Consider the following 23,937-nt stretch of genomic DNA (forward strand, 5'->3'; position numbering starts at 1 on the left):
TCTGGCACACAAAATTCTCTTCAATTTTTGCTTAGTCATATAAACCGACCAATCAGAATACAGGATTTTTCCCCTTCCAACCCTTCCACCCCTTCTTCGGTCGCTCTTTCAGCTAAACTAGCTATACCAAAACAACCCAACAAAGGCATATCCGATGCTCAGAAAAAAGCATTACGTATCTATGCATCGGAGACACGCCCTAAACCTACTTAGAGAGAATGCGCTAAGTGGTTTTCATCTCAATTTAATCGTTATATTAACCGTGCGACCGTCTCCAAGATTCTTTTATCTAAATACGAGTATCTTGATACTGGTTTAGCTAGTCAGAACAAACGCCCGTTAGCATCTCGGTGGCCTCTATTAGATAAGGCCCTATATATCTGGCAGTAGCGTCACGAGAATGCCGGTTTTCCTATAATAGGCCTATTAATTTAGAGCAAAGCCGTCGAATATTAGAAGAAAATACCCTAGTATAAAGATCTCGACCCGCCACTTTTCTCTAAAGGGTGGCTATCACGGTTCAAATAGCGCTATTCGATCCGATATTATACCTCCTATAGCGAATCTGTATCGGTTCCGGCTTCGATGTATTCCGATATAGAAGCTATTCGGGCTATCTACGACTAATATTAGCTAAACGATGTCTATAATATAGATAAAACAGGTCTATTCTGGCGTCGAATGCTAAATAGGGGTCTATCGAGTAAGGGTAGTCCTAGTTATAAAAAAGATAAGACTAGGATTACTCTCGTAGTAACGACTAATGCTACTAGTTTAGATCGAATGCCTCTATGGTTAATAGGCACTACGAAGATGCCTCGTGCTCTACGAAAACTTAATATCCTAGCACTTGGATATATCTAGCGATAGAATAAGAACGTATAGATACGCGGTAATATTATGTAAGAATAGTTCCGCTCGTTTTATAGGTATATTAGCACATAAAGACGAGTTGTGCTATTGCTCGATAACTTTAGCGCGTATCTCTCTACGCTTGAATATGCGCCACCGCCGTCTAATATTAAAGTCGTTTTTTTGCTACTAAACGCGACCTCGGTTTACTAGCTATTAGACTAGGGTATTATTAGAAACCTTAAGCACTATTATCGGAAGAAATAGTTGATATGGATGGTTAATATGATAGACCGCGGCGTCGATCCTACGCAGAGAATGAGCCTCTATTATATACTATATTGGATTACCTAGGCTTAGAGACGTGACGTCCTAGATAAGACTATTCAGAAGTGCTTTATTAAGAGCACGCTTATTAGTCCTAGCACTAATAAGATAAATACGTCTCCGTCTGAGGACCTTTAACTAGGTGATTTATACGTAGAGGTGACCGATTGGCTTCCTGGTATAGAGGTTATAGCATTAGATAAATTTCTAGACCCTCTAGGAGAAAATATCGACGTGGAAGAGCCTGATTTATCTAATATTATCGTTTATTTTTCAGAAGAAAATATAGGTAGGGATAATAGGGTTTAGGATAGCGAGGACAACTAGGACGAATATATATTCGGACCACCGCTAGATATCCTCTCGCGTGTTAAAGCTATTGAATATATACATAAAGCTCTTCAATTTGCCTAGTACTAAGAGGGAATTACTAAGAGAGATCTACGTGATATAGAGAGGATCGCTTATCTTTTTTCTCGATTCGAGATCAATGGGAGGAAGCAGAGAAGGGTGGATGACTACTTTAGACCAAAAACAGACTAGTTTTTACTAGATGAGGTTTAGCGCGATATTAGTGGCACACTTTCATTAGGCACATCGGAATTCTGTTGCACGGAGGCCCGTGCCGAAAACGGGAGTTTACTGTAGTTCACGGTTAACCTGGTCACCCCAAGAACCATATCAAAAGCTAAATCATAACTTCATATCTCAACAACCATATCTATTTTAGATTAGATATTAAGCTTCTATAATCTAGAAAGTACTTCTAACCTAATAGTACAGTATTGAAAGCTGACTTAACGTAGCTACTGAAATATATATATTTCTATTCCAAAGTCAAAATTGCAAGGTATTTTTAAGGTAATACGTCGCAATAGTAGATTTAATAGTTTATTATCTAGGTATATTGTTTTTTGTACTCAGGAAATGCGTATTCTGAAATTTTAATAGAAATAAACATCGGGTGGTTGAATATTAAGGAATCAAAATTAGCATTTAATATGGTGTTTGGGGTGACCAGCTTAACCGTGTGATCAGGTTAAACGTGAACTACGTTAACTAGTTAGTTAAAGGCTACTGTGTCCCTATCAATTCCTGTCTGGGGCGACCAGCTTAGCTAAGCATTGGAAGGGCCAGTAGAATGGAACACTGGACATAGCGGGGTTCTGTGAGGGCAGGTTTTGGGCGAGGCCTGGAATGTTGACGTCACTCCCTGGCGCTGCAGAACATGTGATCACGCGAATCTAAGCATTGCCTTATATACGTGATAGGCCTCGCCATTGGGAGGAGATTGGAGTACCTTTCAAATGACATTTTTTGGACGTAATGAGATCTCTAAAAGCACCCGAAGCACGCCAATACTACAGAACGGTTTCGCTATATGGTGCAGTTTCGTGTATTACCGGGTTTTCTATAAGCTTTGCTGTTGTCAGCGCCCTAAGCCACTATATCGTGCCTCTCCACTCATTTCTCACGCCATCGATCAAGTACTTGATGATCCTGTATTCCAGCTTCCTATTGACTATTGCTGGGACCACATACGGAGCTCATATATTTGATCACTGTCAGTCTACCGAGAGAAATCACACCGACAATGTGGAAGGACCTTCGGACTTCCCAAAAAAGCAAAACCTGTGTCAATTTCTAAAAAATACGTTGTATGAACATCGGTATTGGACATGTGGCATTTTCTGGTTGGCCACCATGTTCATCAGTCTGGCGCTCATGAGACATGACCCATTAATGTCCTCATCTCAAAAGCTCGCCCAAGCACGTGTTATCGCGCAGGAATCGACGATAAATGCGCTGCTGATTACCTCTGTTATGGAATTCTTTGAAATGATGAAGGGACACGGAAAGTACGAGAAAATAATAATCATTCATCCTGGAGAACGGCACCACGAGGATTCTGAGAATGATGGCTGATCGCTATGGACCGCGACGCGAAAACCGGGAGAGTTATCTGCGAGTTCAAATTGTGCCAAGGCCCCGCGAAGAAGATGAACGATACGGAGTAAATTTAGTTAGCGCTCAAGTGGGTTAAAGACAGAATGGCAGCATTCACTGTATTCAAATTGATGACCACTCATTATCTTCTTTCATTAGAATTTTAATTTAAAGTGCTGTTAGAAAACAATGTAGTCATCTGTTCAGATTTAGGTTTAGTAGGCCGTCGGACATTATGAGAGGAGTCTAGAGACACTGACAATAAACATATTCGTAAGAAGAACTTTATGCGGCTCTAAAAAATAGCATATGTATTTTGAGCCGCATCAAAAGAGCGCAACGGCAAATCCACAAGTTGTTCATGTGAATTGGCATGTATCTGAAGAGAAGAAATGGTAAGGAGGACACATCTTCTGGGCGATTAGAAAGAACGCGATAACGACGATGAGGATTAAGGTCATGAATCGTTGCTTTCGCCTCATAATAAAAAAGTGTTGCTGGATGGTGAGATCTGCTTGAGGTAGTATAACCAGCTATACCATAAACTTGATAGATTATATAAATTATATGTCTGTTAGACTGGTGAGATCCTGTATTACTGTAAAAGGGAGATTACGCATTTGTTACGTAATTGTTCCTGAGATGGATGACGCAAAGTTCACTTGTTTTTGATAGTACGCGTCACCAATGTATCAGAGCCAATGAAAAGAACGAATTATTACATCTGGCAGTTAATATCAAGAATGACCCCATAATCATAATGAAAGTAAGCTGCTGGGTATGTGCTCCATCCATTTCGCACAGTTAAACTATGCACCCGAAGGTCGTTTCAGTCTAACCGGCCCCTTTCATAAATTACCATTTATTACGGACCCTCGCTACGCGAGGGTCTACCACCCATACGATATTACCCACCCAAACGATATCGCATCACCATACTATTCAACCACCTAGTTTCAATGCGATTTAACCCACCAAAACAGAGCGATTTAGAAGATAATTTGTATACAGAAATAAAGCAATTTGATTGGAGAATACAGAAATCAATAGTACTATTTAACTAGATAACCCTTCTTCTTGCAGACCTTCTTTAACTCCGGTAGGACCTTCCGTCTGTAGTACGGTCGCAACTTCATAAGAGCTGCCAAATCATCACCACTCTGTAGAATTCGCTTCATACGTTCAACCTGGCTAGAAGATACTATACCAGTTAACTTAGAAGACTTTCGTGAGCGATTATCGTGGGCCAATCGCTTCTCTCGTAGATAATCCGAAGCCTCGAGTCTCTGCTCCAGTTCCAATACAATATAGGATAGTTCAGTGGCAGCTTTCGCAAGCTTTCGAACTAGGCGACGAGAGGGTGATTGCTATATACGAGAGATCTTATCCTCTAGCCGCTCTTCTATGCGTTTAACGCGCTCAGCTGTCTTCGGTGTACTAAGATCAGATGAACTTGAAGTAGTAGTCACCGATAAGGGAGGGCTTGGTGTACTCTCATCTGGCAATGAATTAAGCACTATATTCGGATTGATTGGCCAGAGACCAGTCAATCGAAATCCAAGCTTAATAGTAGAAGATTTAAAGGTCTTCTGCCGAATCTGCGTGATTGCACCAAGGAAATCGTCCTTGGTAATCTTCTCGTAGCCACTGACCGTCGCATTATATACCCACTCACTGTGCCAGTGCTTATATGCACTAAATACACCAACGTCTAGTGGTTGAAGGATATGGCTAGAGTAAGGTGGTAGGAAGAAGAGGATAATTTGATGATCCTCATAGTACTTGACGAATTCGTATATAAGATGTGAGCCGAATTGGTCACATATAAGCATACGATAAGTACCCTTCACCGAATCCTTAGTAAGTTGATGAAATAGCCGAATCCACTGTAGGGCTAGTACGTTATTGAGATAGCCAGTATCGGTAACCGCGATTCGCTCATCTTCTACTACTTCAAACCAGCGTAGTAGTAGAAGCTTCGCGCTTAGGATTACTACCGGTGCGATAGTAATACCTGTAGCCGAAACGGCTTCGATAACCGTTGCATATTCACGATTAGTACTAAGGCCACCAGAAATCTGACGCTTAGGCTAGCGTGTAATAATCCACTGATCTCTGCCAACGCCGATATTGAAACCGGTCTCATCGAAGTTCCAAATATCATCTGAAGTAATCCCGTAGCGCGTAATCGTCTCTTGGTAGGAATTGAACCAATCTCTTGCCCCCTGCCTATCTAGGCACTTCTTTCTCTCGATATCTATAGCTCTCTGGCGGCGAGATAGATACTCAGGATAACGGTCGAGGAAGCGCTGTAGCCAATGAATACCGATAGTAGGCGGTTGGGTTGAAGGATTTGTATGGCAACCAGCTAGTATAGCATTAGCTGCAGCCGCAATTGCCGGTCGCTTAGGCGGTAGATGAATTGAATCGAGATAGTCGATATAACGGCAAAGGGCACTTTCTTGCGATTCATCAAGTAGGCGACCGGTAGGTCTTCGGTCAGAAAGCGATGCGCGTCCTTTATACCTGGCAAGAAGCCTCTGGTACGGTAGGTTCTTAGCACGCGCCCATACCTTTATATTAGGCTTTTCAACGTTCTCTAATTCAAGAATAGCCAATTGGATGCGAGACTCGATAGATTCATTAGATTCTTTCGAATTAGGCATGTTGGTGGTGGGAAATCGCGTGGTTGAAAGAGGGTGTTTAGTATGGGAAAACGCGATATCGTTTGGGTGGGTAATATCGTATGGGTGGTAGACCCTCGCGTAGCGAGGGTCCGTAATAAATGGTAATTTATGAAAGGGGCCGGTTAGTAGTTGCTACCGCTACTAGTCTCGTCGCTTGTAAGCCCCCTTTCAATTCAAGTACACACCCTACACGCACGTGTGAAAATATCAGCTCGTATCACCTCAACCGCGTCGACTCAGTCAAGAAAGAAATTCCCATTTACCTCGTTGGCATCATACCATCGCAATGACCTTCATTCTGAGCACGTCAGTCGACGTCGCGGTTTCTATTCAGTCTACCGCCGCATTAACATGCGCCTCCCCCCGGAAATCAGGAATAATACATGAGAGAGGAATTTGGTCGAATGACTGGAAAGAAGATTGTATGAATCATCCGAGTCTCGGTAATTAAATTAATGCTTGGACCAGTATCAGAAACACTGGCTGAAGATAGGGAGCAGGGGAGTCTCGAACAAGCCAAAGCACAATCACAAGCACACTTACAATTTTGATTTTGTCACTAGAACTCAAGCATGACACAAATCGCAATGGCGATAATAATGATGATGGGATAATTTCCGAACGACCAAGATGCCTCCGAATGAAACACTGAAGCCCAGAGACTATTCTAGTCTCTCCAAGCGCCAACCTGACCCCAAAGAGAAAATAAGAAAACAAATAAACCGCCTTCATGATCATGACCATGAACGGAACGATCGCCTTAACCAAAAACAAAAGTTCCATTCGCCAGCGGAGATTGCGAGAACCTCTAGTTATATATCGCATCGCAGCGTCACGGTCATGAGCATGAGTGCAAAACGGAAAGAGAAAAATATGCAAGTTAACCGAGGAAGCCATGCCAGGCTAAACAAGCAAAACCCCGACGGCACGTCAACGGTAATATCAGCACACAGCCTCAATCACCCTCACGAACGACCCTTCTTCGGACCCCTCCTCATACCAAGACTAAGCCCCTGCTTCAGCATAGCCAAATCCTTCTGCGCGGCGAGATTCTCCTGCTGAATACACTCGATATACGCTAAAGTATTACTCAGAATCTCCGATTTCTTCAGCGATCCCGCGTCAGCGCCCGCACGGGAAGATTTCTGCACGCCGGCTGGTGAAATGGTCTTTTCTAGCGCGAGGAATTTAGCGTTCATGTTTGTGCGGTACCTCTTTTCGATGATGTTGTGGGCGGCGCGCTTGGCGGCGTTGCGGCCATAGGGGTCTTGTGGGGCTGAAACGGGGGCGGAGGAGGAAGCGGAGGTGTCGCTGGTGGATTTTTCAGAGAGAGAGCTGATTTTGCGGCGTTTGTCGGTACGTGGGGGATTATATTGTTGGGGTTTGATTCCCGGGCTGGGGGACCAGCGGGGTGAGGTTGATGTTGATGTACTGGTGTTCGTGCTTGTGATGGAGGCGCGGGTGGTTGGTTTTGTTGGTGCGGTTGGATAGGGCACGGTCATGTCGATGGAGGGGCGGGTACTCACGTACCAGGATTGATCGTCACTGTTGAGATCTTGAAATGAGGTTAGTTTGGATGTTTGTATGTGGGACGAGTTAAGTGATGGTGTCGAAGAGGGCGAGACGGCGTCTTCGGCCGTGGGCATGCTGAACCCGCTGATGGCAGTGGGTATGCCGAATGGATCCATCAAAAGATCTTTGAAGTTGGCATTGGTCAGATTGTCGGCAAAGTCGAAGGAGACGGGGTTAATGTCGGCAGGGTTCAAGGAGAATAGGTCAAAGGCGCTGTCGTAGGACCAATTTCCGGGCAGAGGGTCGGAGGCCTTAGTCGTGGGGAACAAATCCATGGGGCGCGACTGTGGACCTAATTATTGATTGAGATAGCTCTCATCTTCGAGGGATAGGTTGGATAAGGCGGTGCGGTTGAAGGCTCGAGGCCAGAGTATAGTAATACCGGTACACAATCATAAGGTAGGTTGCAGCCTGGCCGTTCTGTGTTTGTTGTGATTGAAGACCGGTTGGGTGGTGGGAGCTGGGGAGAAGAATATATTTCCCAAAAAGGAATGACAGTCAAAACCGAGTAACGATAATGTATTCAATAATGGACCTGTGGAAATAAAATCTTGTTTTCCAGCGGCTGTGTCGGTTATATAAGGCCGCGTCTTTTCTAGAGACAACAAAATAGGATCGAAAACAGACAGGGAAGAAATAAATGGATAAGGGGGAAGCCGGACCGCAAGTCGAGAACAGAATGAATCCGATTAAAAAAGTGATAAAACGATAAAAAATGATTAATGATTGCTAGAGCCAAAGAATTCTATCCACCCGTCCAGATACGGGACACTGTAGTTAGACGCAAGCTACTGCCACTCTATCAGACCGAATCTAGAATGGTCTAGACATGTGATGCGGGAATGTCATAGTTGCAGCCTCAGATCACCTGGCGAACTCTTTTTACTCCCCGAACCATTCTCGATAGAGCGGATTTGCTGTCCAGTCACACATACGTGGTAGAATTAACCACCACCAGTATTATTAGCAAGCAGTGTGGTGCGATCCGCTTATAAAGATGATGCCAGAAAGACCAACCCGCGGACAAATGGTGTCGGTTCGCAGGTTGGCGCCACCTTCCCTCTCTCCCCTTCTGGGAGTAGCCTCCGTTAGATTTCTTGCCTCCCAAGGAAAATAGAAATTTATTTTCAAACTACACCAGACCGCCAGAAACACCCGCCCAATGAATTACTCGTCGACCGAAGTCTTGCCTTGATGCCAAACCGTAATGAGCCAACCTCGGAAATGAATATCTGAGGTTCCACAATCTTCAAACGCGTAGTTGCATTGCCATGGTCTGATCATGTCTACTATCTTGTAGCCTCCGTAGATTCGACTCGGTCTTGGGGGCAGTCAATCATTGGACGGTTCTTTTAGGATATTAATCCCGCCCATCGGAGGGCTGTTCCATTAAACCTGCGGCGATTATAACTTGGTCGGCTTGCTGAATAACTCATAGCCCTCGGTTAGGTCATAGCTTAGTAGTTCTGATAGCAAGCAAATAATAGCTACTAGGGAATCAATTGACGATATATTATCCTCGGAAAATTGACTGGTTGAATGTTTTGAGCGCACCTATAGGCTTCTTCCTATGAACAGTACACATGGTCAATCTATAACGATCCATGAAAACTTATGGTTTCAAACGAAGTTCGGTGGAAACTCGAGTCTGGCTGGTATGCTTCCAGTATCAAATGCAGGGGAAGACTAACTATTTAAATGAGACTATGTTTTCATCGAAAGGATCCTACGCATGCCTCAGACCCAGAATTGAAGGATTTTCCGACTGTCACCCTAGAGACTAAGATCATGCAGGATCTTCCGCAAAATCTTCTTCGAACACCATATCTGGTGGAAGGTCCGAACAGGTTTCTTGATTTAGGTTGGCTAGGACCTTGTGGCTCTGAGAGTAGCAAGACCTACGAAAACCAAAAACTTCATGATGACGAGCTGCGAACTTGTGTGCCTAAAGTTACGAACTTGTTGAATAGTGAGGTTCTTCCTTTCCTTTGGAATAATTTGAGTTGCATTCAGTATACATTACTTTTAATTATCAAGCTAAGAACGATATCAAGGACCTAACGTATGATGCATGTGCTGTCATTTTAGAAAACCCTTGAAATTTATCAACTGCACTGCCAAATATTCAAGTCTCAACGCCGTTTAATAGCTCTATGAGTAGACTCAGTAGCGTGCAAGCATACCAAGAGTCACACATCCTGTCCTCAATTCTTATCGAACGCTCAACTCTTCCTTTGAAAGAACAGCGCAACCTGGAGGCAGAATCCAAAGTAGGCATCAATTGCAAATTAATGACTCCAAGACAAAAGATTGCACACAGTCAGAGCGAAACTCGGTACCGTCGAAATCCCGACGCCAGGTTTTACAATTAGAAGATGTAGTGAGTCGAGACCATTGCGAAAATACGAAGACTGGCACTGTTGTATCCAAAAGGTTGTGGAGAGTGAAATTACTAGGAATGGCTCGTCGGAATATGTTGGAACTTCAAACAGAAGTAATGTCTTTGAAGAAGAAGCTTCGGGTTCTACGTGAGGCTTTTTTGCCCGAAACCTGCAGATTGACGATGAAAGATGAGGTTATTAGAAGGCTCATGGTTTTTTTGATCGGTTCTTAATGTGATAACATATCAACTAAGTTAACTAGTTAGTTAGTTACGTTTAAGTGTGAGCGGGGTGAGTAAGCAGCGGACACGGTGATAAATTCGATGAGAACGGATAAGAATCGCCATCCGTCGCACAATAACCACTTTGACCCTCATGACCCAATGTACGGAGTACAACGACGTATAACCTCACCACGCTACTAATAGTTAGATTATTAAAAAGTATCTACTTAAGGATTCTGGAGTCTATACCTGTCTCCGTCGCGTAGTAAGATTGCCGTTAGGTCTGGTCCGGTATCCAGGAAGGTCGATGGCCTAGTCCGTGGATCGACCAGTCTCCCGACTGGAGAAAGACATCATAGGACGACGACGACCTATTTTACTCCCCGGGCCACTCTCGATAAAGCTGATTCCCTACCCAGCAATCTAGGTGGGATATATCTAAGGACAATGAGCAATAGCAAACGATGTATCCTGATTGATGCGAGAAAGCTCAACCCTCAGAAAGTGCGGGGTCGCCGCATTGGCCCCCCACGACCCACGGCTCTCCCGCCGCAGAAAACGCCGCAAAATCGGTCTCCCAAGAGGAAATCTTCGGTTCTCCCTTGGAATGTAACAATCCGCGCAAAACTTCCGCCGAATGACATACTTGATTGTGGAAATTTTACGTCGGTGCCGGTTCACAATAAGCTAGGTAGTTTCGCCAAGACTGAGAAAGGCCTTCAGCCAGGGGTTAATCGTGCGTGCCGTCTAGTTGCCCCCGTGATTTGTCTACATCTTTCAATCAAAACTTTTGACGATTCCTGGAATTGCATTTTGCCCATCGGACGACTCTCCCAACAGAATTATGGTGTTTATGATTAGTCGAATGGTTTAATGGTCCATGGACCGTTAGCCAGTCGCTAGCATCATCATACCTCAATAATTCTCATTGCATCAAGCAAACATTAGATACTAGTGGGGGGGCCACTAATTCTCCAGAAATTTGACCGGCCGAGTGTCATCAGCGTACTTATAGGTCTCCCCTTTGTGTGGTGCATGCGGTTCATCGACGAAGAATTGTGGTTCCAAAGGTTTATTGGAGGCGAATATAGTTAAGCTCCAATGCTTCCAGTACAACATTTAAAAAAGGCCGGGGATAAAATTAAGATAAATCCCCTTCCGCCGCCCCGTGGCCCCTAGAATTAAAAGATCCTGCAACCGCCAGCCTAAGGGCACAGAAAAAAATCATGCAGCATCTAACGCACAGCCTTTGTCAGAGGCCAGGGCAGGTCGACGATTCAAACAATTTTCTTAATCCAGATTATGTAAGCTCCTATGGCTTCGATAGCAGCATGACTTGCGTCAACGGAGGTCCTTTTTATAACGAGCTGCAAATTGGGCCTGGATCCAGAAACCATTTGAATAATGACGTTCTTCCCTTCTTTGGGAACAATGTTAGTTTCTTTCACTATCTACTTTTGTTGAGTTTCTGGCTAAGAACATCGAGGACACAACATACGATAATGGTGAAGTTATGCCAGATCACCCTTGGCTTTCTACGCCTGAACGACTGAAATATGAAGCACCGGAGTGGTCTGAAGGCGCCATGACTAGGAGAAGCAGTGTGGAGATATCCCGAGAGCAACGCAATCGGCATACGGAGCCCGACTTAGACGTCAATTGCAAACTATTGACACCTAGACAAAAGGTTTCACACGGTCAGAGCGAAAGACGGTACCGTCAAAATCTAAATGTTAACTTCTTGCAACTGGAGGACGCAGTGAATCAGTGCCACGACAAGAGACCCAAATTTGAGTCTGGGTCATCCAAAAGGTTACGGAGAATGCAAATACTAGCCATGGCTCGTCTGAATATTCTGGAACTTCTAAAAGAAGTTATTTCTTTGAAGAGGAAACTTCAGATTCTACGGGAGGCTACTGTGCCTGAAACGTGCAGATTCACGATTCAAGACGAGGTTGTCGGAGTTTAGGATTTCTAATTGCTTGATCTGTTCTGTCAAATGTGTTCGTAGTGTAGTGCCGTGAGATTAATGATGGTTACGCTTTAAACTTTCTGCTCCTTAATCATCGGAGGCAGTCATGAATCACAACCTGCCGAGATGTCAATGGCACCTTTGACGGTGGGATTGAACGGTTTCTCTGCGGAAAAGACAAGGACCAAGAATCTCGCAGGTCCACATCCGATGAGTCAAGAGTTCCTCTTCCTTGCAACGGGCGTCGACCTTCGTGACCGCCTACCAGTCTGATGGGATGGCTATTGAGCGTGCAGGACTACCTGCAAAGTTTGCTGCCATCTCCCATTCCTACATAAAATTCTGATTTCTCTGTGGCCATTGAAAAGGGAGACATCGCCGTGGTCCACAACTACACAACAAGGACAGTGGATTCCATTGCCAAGACGAGTACGAATGTTTTTTAACTGGTCAGTCCACGAGCGTTCGATGGGCGTCACAGCCTGGTACGACTTTCGAGTCACTAAACATCAGTTCATCCAACTCCGCGAAACCAACGACATCGACGGCGCCGGCTTCTTGTGGTCCCGCTCCACGTGGATGAAGCGACTTTCGCCCCGGCTCCTGAATCGAAGGTTCTCGTCAAGATCAACCTGAATGGCTTCTCAATTCAAGGATCGGTAAAGCTGGTGGACAAGATAAAGCAGTGCTGGCCCTCACGACTACGCAGGGAATCTCCTTTGATGGCTTAGCTGCTCTTCACCGCCACAGTCGCATCGAAAATTGACCATGCGGCGATTAGATGTTGTCTATAAGACTAGATACATCCCTTGCAGCAGAAGTAGAATACCAATTCGAGACCGTCCCTAGTGTCGCATCGCATGCGATAGCTGGGAAATTCCCAAATGCAGCCCTCGTCATCAACGAGGGACAGACGAGGACTGAAGGGACTGTCGTGCGCCATTGGGCCCGCACCTTGAACATCGGATCATTTGCCATACTTTGCCAAAGGGTCACTCGACCCTTTGGGTTAGCAGTCTCATGATTCTTCTCATGATGAGTTTCTCCCCTTTGATAATGTCCGAGCCCTTCACTGACCGATTTGAGCAACCGCCCCCCCAACCTTTAGGGTCACCAGCTCCGTTACGCAATGCATCTTGTGCGCCTACTCCGCAATATTGCCCATCAATCATCACACATGATCTTAGCTGAAGGGCAGACCAATACGACGAGGCGTTGGGTCGAAAGTAGGGAAGTCGGGCTGATCAGTGCCAAAGTCAGCCGTGCGTTGTCCAAACAGTCCACCGAGCATCTTTAGAGGGAAGTAAAGCGTGGGGAATCTTGAAGACGAAGACTTGTTAGTGGGCTCTTCTTTGAGAGAATGCATACTGTACTGACAGAAGGGTTATTGTTCTAGCGCAGCGACCAGACCAATCCTGCGGGACTGGCAGATCACGGCGCAAACTTGCACGCGTCTTGCAGATCACGGCGCAAACTTGCACGCGTCTTGCACCACCTCACCGCCTTTACCGTCGCGTTGGATCTTTACCGAGGCCACCCTGGTGCCAAGTGCTCAGCGACGCGTCAGACTCAATGCCCGGCATCCCTCATTCATATTTTGTCCAGTAATGAGCATCCCGATGTCCTATGATCGGAGACGTATTCCCTTCCGTCCATCCCAACTTCGACGTCCTCGGAGACACCGCGCTGTCTTTCCACCCAAATGGTCGGGTTGACTGGGCAAGTAGCACCTACACCATGTGCCATTCTTGCTCACGACAAGTAGCTCACCGTTGGCGAGCCTTCTAATTCTTTCCGAGTAACGATATCTACCTGCCGGCTGATCGATACCTACCGATCTCGATCGGCCCGTCCTTTGCGAGGATTTAGCGAATGTGTATTCCAGCTTGTCACCCGCTCGGCCTTGGCGATGACTTGGATCTTTATGCTAGCGGATCGCTGTGTTCCAGCAAAATTGGCGAACGAATCGAGACGAATCGGAGAATTCAGGAAAATTCCGATGTAAACACTTTCTCCAAAAAACAAGCCGATGATCCCACCAAACTCAATGGGCCATGCAGACTCGTTCGGCAAGCGGCCCATACACGATTGCACCCGCTGGCACTTCAAGGAATACCGGTGGAGCGATTCAGCCCAAATGTGGGCGACAAGAGGGCCAGCATATGTGAGACAGCCAGCCAGTGCAAGCTGCGTGCTCGGCAAGCCTGAGCCCACTGCCCTGCAGAGCCATTTACAAAGTAGCCACCGGCGGGCTGAACTCGGCCTCTCCGGGTGCCATGACGCTTCGGGCCCCGAAGGAAATGACCTGCATCCCTGCTTGGTCCAGTCATTCCCCGAGCTCTGAAGTTCCTGGGTGGGAGTTATGAAAGTTGCCACTCCCTTGCTATCGTTTTCCAAAACGCGCCGTCTCTAGCAGTATCGAGCCCATCCTGGTCCTGATAGAGCCGTCCAAATAGGGAAAGATGTATACTTCCATGTGGGTGCTGATTTTCAACCACACCGGTGCAGCTTAGTTCCTCATCCCGCTTCTCTCTTGTCACGTGACACATTACCACAAGCCTCGATCCTCCCGAAGACAAGTTGATTTGACTTTCAAAAAATGCACACCTATTTTATTGCTGAGCAGAAAAGCGCAGATAATTCTGTGTTGAGTGATGTCAATTTCACCCGAAAAATGGTTCTGGGTAGATGTGAGAAGCTATGAAGAGGAAGCCGTGATGGTGTAAAAGCCTCATGTGAGAGAAGCGAACACAGGACAGACTCGAGAGACATCTATTGCTTATAGCCATATCACGCTAGATACATCAGAGACTATTCTGCAGATCATCACGTTCATCGACTTTGTTCGATGGGCCCCGTCAATCAAACGAGTGGTCGTTGGCGCCAGGGCGTGGATGTGCAAAATCTGCTGTTATTGCGGAGGTTGCGTCTCCTCCACTGAGTTCCTGTGATACCTTCGTGTCATCTTGTGTGTCCATCTCCATGGCTGTGTATGATTTCCAAGGTTCCTAATTCTATGGCATCCCCAGGTTCTTCATTTTTGACTACTTTTACCGACCTCAGCAGCCTTCTCTGGCTTTGATCTAGAAATTATTACCGTCCTGATCGTCGATGGCGCGACAAGACGTGACGTTCTTCCGTCCACCTGCCATTTCAATGACCCCCTTCTCAGCCTTCTTGAACATCATGTCGCACAGCCATGTATCTCATCCAGACTAGCCGCCCTAGGCGCGGCCGACCGGTCTTGCAGCTAATACACCACGATGCATCATCGGCGCAAATGTCTCGACTGGCCTTATTGAACTATGTCCCTCCATCCTGCAGTCAATTCCTTCAATCGTCTACGTAGTCGCTTTTTTACAGGCTGGTCTTCGATAAACCTAGGCCTACGTAGACTGTTGACTGTGCTGCCGATGACACAGACGCCAGTGTATCATGGTCTTGAAAGTTGGGAATAGAAAGTGGCTTTCTGCGTCAGTCGGCCCTGCGTAGGTGGAAGCTCACAATGAAGACATCGACCACGTACTTAGTCGGTGTCAATTTGTGTTCGTTTCAGGCTGATCCCGCATCATTGGATTTCCACACTCAAATCACCATTGCGATGGATGTAGTTGCTGAATACCTACTTGATCCTCTCAGTGTATCTGATTGTATATTGAATGTCCTGGCTCCTGGAATTATTCAGACTAGGATCCGTTACATGAGGGGAAGGAAATTCAAGAGCACATTGTTACAGTACCAGACACATGTATCTACTTTCCTACTGCCTCACTTAGACTTGACATTACAGCAGTTTAAAGGCGATCTGGGTCTAGTCCGCCAGCAGGCGTGTCGGTGGAAAAGTGTTCTTCGTAATTACATGATTTATCACAGTTATGTTTCCAGGAAGGAAACCGGTGTAGATTTTCACTGGTCATAATACTGTGGGACGACTGGAGAGATTCAGGACCATACGACCATACATACGAGTTCGCTGTCAAAGTAATATTTGTATTCAGAGGGAGGCATGAGGCTAAACATACGACGAGAAGACCAACTTGATTGAAAACGATGCGGGTGGGTGGGGCCTTCCCTCAAGTCAGACAAAAATGTGCTCAACGGTGTTGACCCAGCCAGCGCCCTTTGAACGACTCACCTTCCGTCTGTCAACGCAGATCAACATCAACATCAACGTCAACATCAACGTTAACATCAACGTTAACATCATCGTAAACGTCAACCTTCCATCTAATCCATCATTAGGCTTTCATTAACTTGACTACAACAGTATTCGTTTGCAGGGATCGGATCTCACAACTGTATTTAGGTAGTGATTGTATCTGAGAGTCTAAATGAATACAGACAAGTGATAGGGTAACTTTCCTGGATAGCCTATAGACCTGGCACCAACCCGCGGGTAACCCTCATAACCCTCCACCTAACCCTCCGCTTGGGCGGATCAGGTTCCAAGATTCCGACCCTCAGGTGCGGTAGCTCGAGGGTCGACCCTCAAGAGGGTAACCCGCGGGTAAACCTGAGGTGCAACAAACATGACAAATAGGTAAAAAACGTCACTCGGGGTCAATTGCATATATTATGTAGAAACAGGCCGTTTTCTCTTGTAATTGTAAACTAAAACTTCATTACTATATGGCCTTACAGGAGCATTTAGTGTATATCATAGGTTTATCTTCGAATGGGTTATAGGGCTTTAAATGATTAATTATTTACATGATTATTTAGATTCGAATATAGGGTTCTTAAGTCTTAAACTATTAAACTATATACCTATCTAGAAGTCTTGACCTTTTCCGTATCCTACCTGATACACGATGCTGCGTATTAGGTAAGGGTGATACCGAGTTCTCTTCTGGATCCGCAAATTCATCGACGTTAGAGACTCCCTTATTATTAAAAGTGACCGCCGGCCGCTTTCTAGTAGCGACCTCTGAGAGTGGTGGTACGACCGGTGTATTAAGGTGTAACTCGATGTCTTCCTTAGTATTACTGATAGCCTCGGAGCAATATATCTCGATGTCGAGTTCTTTAGACGTGGCTGCGATCTCTTGCTCTGAAAAATACTCCTGGAGAATTAGCCGCTGCTCCTCCTTGATATCGAACCTTGTTGTATATAAATATAATATGATATCGCGAATAGTTTCTGGGTTTAACGAACCCCGGCGGTAGTGGTAAACGTCCCGAGTAGAGTTGAAAAGACGCTTAACTCTGGCACTAGTCGCTAGAATAGATATTATATCACGGGTAATGCTTGTAAGAATAGGGAACTCCTTCTTATTATTTCTCTAGAAGATCCGCGCGGATTTATCGATAGTGTCTAAGAAGGTTAGTTTGATAATCTATTTAGTAGGTTTACCCACTTACTACTTTAAAGATATCTAGTAAGCTTATCGTGCTACGGACCGGTTGATGGCTTCGATAGATTATGTATATAAGCCCTCTTAAGCGCTGATTTAGTTGTTGATAGCCTACTATTAGACTGTGTTATATCTGATGGTATACGTCGGCTATATCTCTCGAAAAGAGACTGGAGGCTCTTACGGTATTCCTTCTTATAGTTCTTTCCTGTGTGATCCGGGGCCTAATTACTTATTGAAAAGAACTCTATCTTGTTCGACGGATCTAAGATCGTTCTAATTATATAGAGATCACCTTCGATATTATCTGTTATACCGTAGTATTTCGAGAGTTTATCTTTCGTAGCCTTAAGGGAGGAAAGTATTAGCTGCTTCTAGGAAACCTTCTTTTGACGAAGCTGACGTATAGATCTTTTAAGATGATTAAAGAGCCTATTATAAATACTAAAGATGAGATGAATACTCGAGTCTTTAGTTTGATAAACTAGCGTAGTGAACGTGAAGAAGGGCTAAAGGATATAAAGTAGATAGTTAATCTATCGCTATCCCTCTGTACTTAATGTAAAATGGGGTTAATTATGGTGCGAATAGTACTCGTCGAATATAATATGAAGCCTTTTCGCCCGTCGGAGTATAAGAAACGTCGAATTCTATCGCGTACGAACGTCCTGGATTGGGATAAGCTTTTGCCTATTAGACTAGAGATTTAGGAAGGCTTCCTTACGTTAAGGGCTTCTGTTGATATAAACCGTAAGACCTCGAACCTATAAGGATAGTTAGTGATTTATATAAGACACTTAAATAGAAACCTACCTTGTTTAGAGTATCGGCGATCTTATGTTTCTGCTAGCGCGCACGAAGTAAACGTACACGATTATTAGACTATGCTGATTCGGTAGCGTCGTTTTTTGGTGAAGCCTTGATTTTACTAAGTAAATCAATTAGACTTAATTAAATAATATACGTAAGGTAGGGTACTTGAATAATCGTAGAATCTGTCTTTAGCTGTAGTTCGCGGATTGAATTATTCACCGCTGTGATTAGCGTCTTATTATTAGACGTATTATTAGTTGTTACCGCTAGTACACGATCGGTGATTTGGTGTTTTTGTAAAATCTGGAGAATAACCTTACTGAGGTTTACGCTAGAGTGAGTTCCAGAAAGTGGCTTAAACCTAAGGAGGACCTCGCGATACTCCTATTCCTGGTCTATGAAACATCCCGTTATAGCTATAAATATATCCTGGAATGGTGAAGTCTAGTAGTTAAGCGTAAGTGATAGTTTTACACTAGATAGGAGCCGTTGTAGTGTGTCTTGTTGATACTCTATAACGAAACTCCGGAGGCGCTCGCGAATAACCTTTCTCGATGGGACGCTTAGTGGTGTAGGTGCTAGCCGTGCGTAGGAAAGGAGGTTGTGGAATTCTTAATGCTCGAGGAGTCGGAAGGGTAATTACGATGTAGTGATGAGATTAAGAATCTTCTGCTCCTATGTTCGTTAGGTAAAGGTAGGCGCTGGTCTTCTTTCGGCCTAAGGGAGAGTGAACTAAGTATTAGTATTAACGTTAATATAGGCTAGTTCGAATATACCGCGTTACTAAGTAGTTAATGGATACTACTAGTACCTTTCTTCGGTAGTCGTTGTCGGTATCTTAGTCTATCGAGATGTTTCTGTATTGTCGACGTTCTAGTATAGTTCGTAGCTAGATGCGCGAGAACTGTACGGTAGTGATTATATATAATCCCTGGCTTTCTATCTTTGGTATTTATAACTTGCTAAAACCCTTCCTAGCACTTTGCACGACGGCTTCTAGGGCTTATATCCTAGTTAATCCGCTTCGACTTACCGTAGTTAGTGTGAAGCTACTACTAAACGAATTCTGTAGACATCGCTGGTATATAGATAATGAACTCGTTAATACGGTCGGGCCTGATTCGCGGAAGGGTATCTAGGGCCTAAGATACCGTACGAATCTGAACTCGATTATTCGGAAGGTTAAGGGCTGAATTAAACTAGCTCTCGGACTGGAAGTGACTCTGGCTTTTGCGTTAGGAGAGGGAATCGTTAGGGAGGAGGAATTGGATCGCGTCTAATGGTATCTTGTCTGGAGTTTCGAAGCTAGACGATGAGTAGACTTCGGAGAGCTAAGATATAATAGATTTAGTAAACTAGAAGATAGTATATTAACTAAGGATAGAGATAATAGAGAACTTACTAATTTATTTACGCGAAAAGACGTGCGATTTTCTTGGGGTATCTGTTTAACCCTGTTGTATATACTAGAATTAATGTATCGTTTTTTATATCTATCTATCGAGATCTTATTCGCTAGTATAGTGGATAACCCGAGAATTAACCCTCCCCGTACCTTAATATACCTTAATATATCTTAATATACCTTAAAGAGACCCTCGATTAACCCTCCCTGTACCTTAGTATACCTTAGTATACCTTAAAAAGACTCCCTATTACCCCTGAACGTACCTTAATATACCTTAAAGAGACCCTTAGTTTAAGAAAATATTCTTAACTAGAATGTCTAAGTCTAATAATTAGTATATTTAAACCGAATTGACGACCTACCTATATTATCTGACCTGAATTCTTAATAGTAATTTGATAGGAGAAGACTTAACGATTTAAATGATATAAGAATGAGGGAATTTAAACTCTATCTTTATAGCTTTCTTAAAAAATAGTAGTACTACTTATAAAGATATATATGCTTTATAGGCTCTGCGATATATATATCTATAACTTTATATGCTATTTTGCCGATGACCTTTATTAACTACCTACCGTATCAATATTATTGAATATTACTTGATATTTATATATGACTATGCCTGCTGTTTACTTTTGTATGATTATTTCTCTATAATTCATTATGTTGATAGAGTATTCGATGAAATGTCTATAGGTTGACGGAATAGCTGTAAAAAACAGAGATGAATTATCTATTTTATCCAGCCAAAAGAGGAAAAGCGTCGAAAAATTATGCAAATGCGGGTTCATGCGGGTCGATGAGGGTTACCCTCTAGCGACCCTCCCGACCCTCAGGGTCGGTTGAGGTGCGAAAGTCTGTACCTGTACCTCTTGAGGTGCGGTGCAGGTTCTGAAATTTCGCACCGCGGGGAGGTGCAAAGCTAGGTCTAATAGCCTATGATGGACCGATCGTCTTCCGGCTACTTCTAAAACACTGATTACCTTCTAGCCTTTGATCTTATTTGGATTACAGTACCTCAGATCTTTTGCTATGTTTGCGCACTTGTTTGCCCCACTTGACTTCTCTCATACGCACTGATTACTCTTCAATATGCGACAATATAAAGCCAAAGATCCCCCGGCCCTCCGCGATTCTCGCCCACCCAGGCTGTGCAATCAAAATTTATGCTCGAAATCCGTTGACCAATTTGATCGATTCATCGTACTATCCTTAAATTGCCATCAGAACTTGGTTCACTGGTCAAGGACATAACGTGTTTTTGTGAGATTACACGTACCGACGCGTTTGCTGTTGTTCGTTGATCAACGGCCGCAATTTCCAACTTGCCAGGAAACCACCACATCGGATCCCCATTTCCCAATACACCAGCACTCCCGGAGGTTCAAAACGAAAATCATTTCGTTCGCCGTCTCCTTTTCATCTACTCACCTTTTATGGGCAGGGAGTAGAGTAACGGTGGAAATGCGAGCCACAGAGACGGCATGGCAACCGACCGCACCCTTGACATGTTTGCAAGCGGTTTGTTCTAGACAAGCAATTGCCCATATAGGACATTACAACGCTGTTTTTATGTGTTCATTTACAGTTGTTCTGGATTACCCAACCAAAACCGGGCCAGGGGCAGCCCAACCTGAATAGGCATAGTAATATACGAGATGAAGTTTAGGATACTTTCGAAAGGAACAAACAGGTGAAGCTGAGTTCGAGCGGCTCTGTATAGCACAAATTAAATACCAATTTGAAACTGTCTCGCATGTCGCATCGCATGCGATAGCTGGGGGATCCCCAACTGCAACGCTCGTCATCAACAAGGGACAGACGAGGACTGAAGCGACTGTCATGCGCCATTGAACCCGCATATTAAACATCGGATGCTTTGCCATGCTTTGGGAAAGGGTCACCCCCAGACTAATGATTTCTCCAAAGGACTCCTTTTGGGGGTTAGGTGTCAACCTGCTCCGAGTTCACCAAAGAACACGACCCTCATCGGGCGGATTTTCTGGTGGTTTCTGATGGCCCATTCGCAAAGACTTTAAGCAACCTTTCTCAAGAGCAAAATCGCATATGCGACCGGAGTTATGCATCCTCAGTTTAGTCACCAGTGACGTGCCAACAATGTATTCAGAAAAGGGTGCGCAACGACGTTGTTTGAAGTTTGGGTTGCACCAGGAAAGGAGTGGTCGAACGCCGTTCACGACGCCTGTTGCATCGCCTGCACAAGGTAAGCCCCGCCGTCGACGTTGAGCATCCGTTATTCACCCATGAACAATGGACAAACGTTTGCTGGTCAATACCGACATGCGAGCCTCTAGTAAGTGAGCCAAGTGGAGAATTCTTTTTATGTGTCCGTCTCGAGTGAGACATGGAAAACAAAGATGTGCGATCTATCGTCTGTGGTCGCCATCGCCGTCAGTTTCGTTTCTGCTTGTCCTGCGTAGTGGATACTCACTAAGATTGTCAATCTGGCATGCTTGCTCGAATGCTTTGACGTGAAACATTTCCGTAGCCACGATCCGATCGGGCTTTGATAGTAGAATCTCAGGAACCTTTTTAAAAGCGGCCTCCAAGTCGTGCATCGGGTATGCCTCGTGGAAGATCTTTGCAAGGAGAGTCGCTAGGCAGTCTATACTCAAATTAACCATCGGCGCTATCCCTAGTGCTGATGTCAAGATCTTCGGTAATAGCTTTGGGTTCAATGATAAAAATGCTCGTCGATAATACTCCATCTAGTCTGAACTTCTAAAGAAAATCTTCTGCGGCTTTGTTGAGGCAACACGGACTTCCTCGAGCTAGAAGGCTCTTTGAAGGCTCAGGATCATCGATTGTAGTTAGCGTAGTGAGATCCCGGCTTGAAAAAGCGGCGATCTTTTGAGTTGGAAAGCCATCGTGGAAAGAAATTCTTCGCCACATAACTAGATCTCCTTGGACTCATATCCGTCCATGTCTGTGGCTTAGATTCCCATAAAGGCGTGGCAAATTAGCGCGGTACTTGCTTTGGTTCTAAAAGGCCGGTATGGAGGAAGTGGTCGCTGATAGCATGTGTGAAGGAAGCTAGAATGATATGATGTATGCTATCCTAGAATGAACAGGATGTACCTAATCTGTAGCTCTAAATCTTCTAGAGACGTACTGTGGAGGGCTTCTGTTTGGGTTAAAGCCTCGCGTGCGCCGATGAACCATGACAGTAGTCTATTATATTGTAAAACAAACCCTTTTTCCTAGTCGTTTCCGTTCCGATAGATAATACGCTATAATGCCCCTTTATCCTCGGGAAGTATCGTAGAAATGAAGAGGTAGCTTAGTATAAGTAGGAGTTGGTGAATCGTATGCGGCTTCTTCTTAGCTATAACGAAGCATGAAGTTGGGCCTTGGATTTAGTAAGATAATAGCAAGGTAGCCTGATCAATCGTTAGCTCTAGGTTCTAACACACCTGTACCGTAGGACAAACTCTACGGGGAGGGGCATCTTAAAGTATACTGTCGTCTAACAAAATTTTGATTGGCATAGGACGTTCTCAGATAGGGTCGTAGAGGGGAGGTAGTTATTAGCGGTTGTGTGGAGGGCGTTGTTCACTTTCCTATAGGTCCCTTTGAAGGAGCGTGCTTCTGTGAATAATATAAGGGATTTAGTGCCCTGCACGAAAGATGCTTAATAGACGGAGGGAGCTTGTTCTTCGTCTCGATGCTAGATGGCGGGTTGACCGTAATCTTATAGGACTCTTGTCCTATTGTTGGGCGGCTCTTGGGATTGCATCTAATGACCTTCTAAGGCGGATTTGTACTGGTCCTGACGCTTGGATCGTCGTGGCTGTAAACTATCACGGTTTAGAGAACTCGTGTCTTCATAGACACAGGACTCGGACTTACCCTGCGCAACGTAAGACTGGCAAGAAGGTACTTCGCGACTGCATCGTTGCTTTGGAATCTGGCACGGTAAGCACGATCGACGGCGTGGAGGCATCGTGGACGGAGAGATTATATGAACCAGTGAAACCGGTGGCGGTAGCAATCCGAGGCGAGGGAAGAATAAGCCAGGTAGACGTGCTTAGTCCCTTGTCGATAATATGAGACAGGGATCACCTCTACAATTAGCGACCAAAATGCTGTTGGTAGGAATCTATATGCAGTAAATAGATCTCCCAAGATTAAAGATTTCCGATTTCGAGAGCATCTAGGTAACCCTTTCGATATTGGGTGAGAATATGCGTAGCCGAGGAGAGGATACGAAAACAGACGCATCACGAATTTATATTGTCCGTTAATGAGTTCGTGGTTCTTCTAACGGTGTTATGGATCTAAGTTCCTCAATGGTTTAGATGGACATAGCTGTGCAAGATCCTAGATACGTATTAGCACATCCCTGGGAGTACTAATCGTAGTTTCCGGGATCCCTC

At 44.7% G+C, this 23,937-nt stretch overlaps 3 protein-coding genes across 3 annotated transcripts; 2 read left to right on the forward strand and 1 right to left on the reverse strand.

Annotated features, from left to right (window-relative positions):
- Positions 1–2,883: 2,883 nt before the first annotated feature.
- On the forward strand, positions 2,884–3,105 carry N7496_004511 (uncharacterized protein; the record flags this gene model as incomplete). Its single annotated transcript, XM_056697442.1, has 1 exon — positions 2,884–3,105. The coding sequence occupies one exon, from the start codon at positions 2,884–2,886 to the stop codon at positions 3,103–3,105; it is 222 nt and encodes a 73-aa protein (XP_056559654.1).
- A 3,673-nt stretch (positions 3,106–6,778) lies between these two features.
- N7496_004512 (uncharacterized protein) lies at positions 6,779–7,660 on the reverse strand (the record flags this gene model as incomplete). The annotated part of the gene is made up of 1 exon (XM_056697443.1): positions 6,779–7,660. The coding sequence occupies one exon, from the start codon at positions 7,658–7,660 to the stop codon at positions 6,779–6,781; it is 882 nt and encodes a 293-aa protein (XP_056559655.1).
- A 6,349-nt stretch (positions 7,661–14,009) lies between these two features.
- On the forward strand, positions 14,010–14,306 carry N7496_004513 (uncharacterized protein; the record flags this gene model as incomplete). Its single annotated transcript, XM_056697444.1, has 1 exon — positions 14,010–14,306. One exon carries the CDS (start codon positions 14,010–14,012, stop codon positions 14,304–14,306), a length of 297 nt encoding a protein of 98 aa, XP_056559656.1.
- Positions 14,307–23,937: the final 9,631 nt, after the last annotated feature.

Source organism: Penicillium cataractarum (assembly GCF_028827025.1).
Source record: "Penicillium cataractarum strain IBT 29864 chromosome Unknown utg000002l, whole genome shotgun sequence".
Taxonomy (NCBI): Eukaryota; Fungi; Ascomycota; class Eurotiomycetes; order Eurotiales; family Aspergillaceae; genus Penicillium; species Penicillium cataractarum.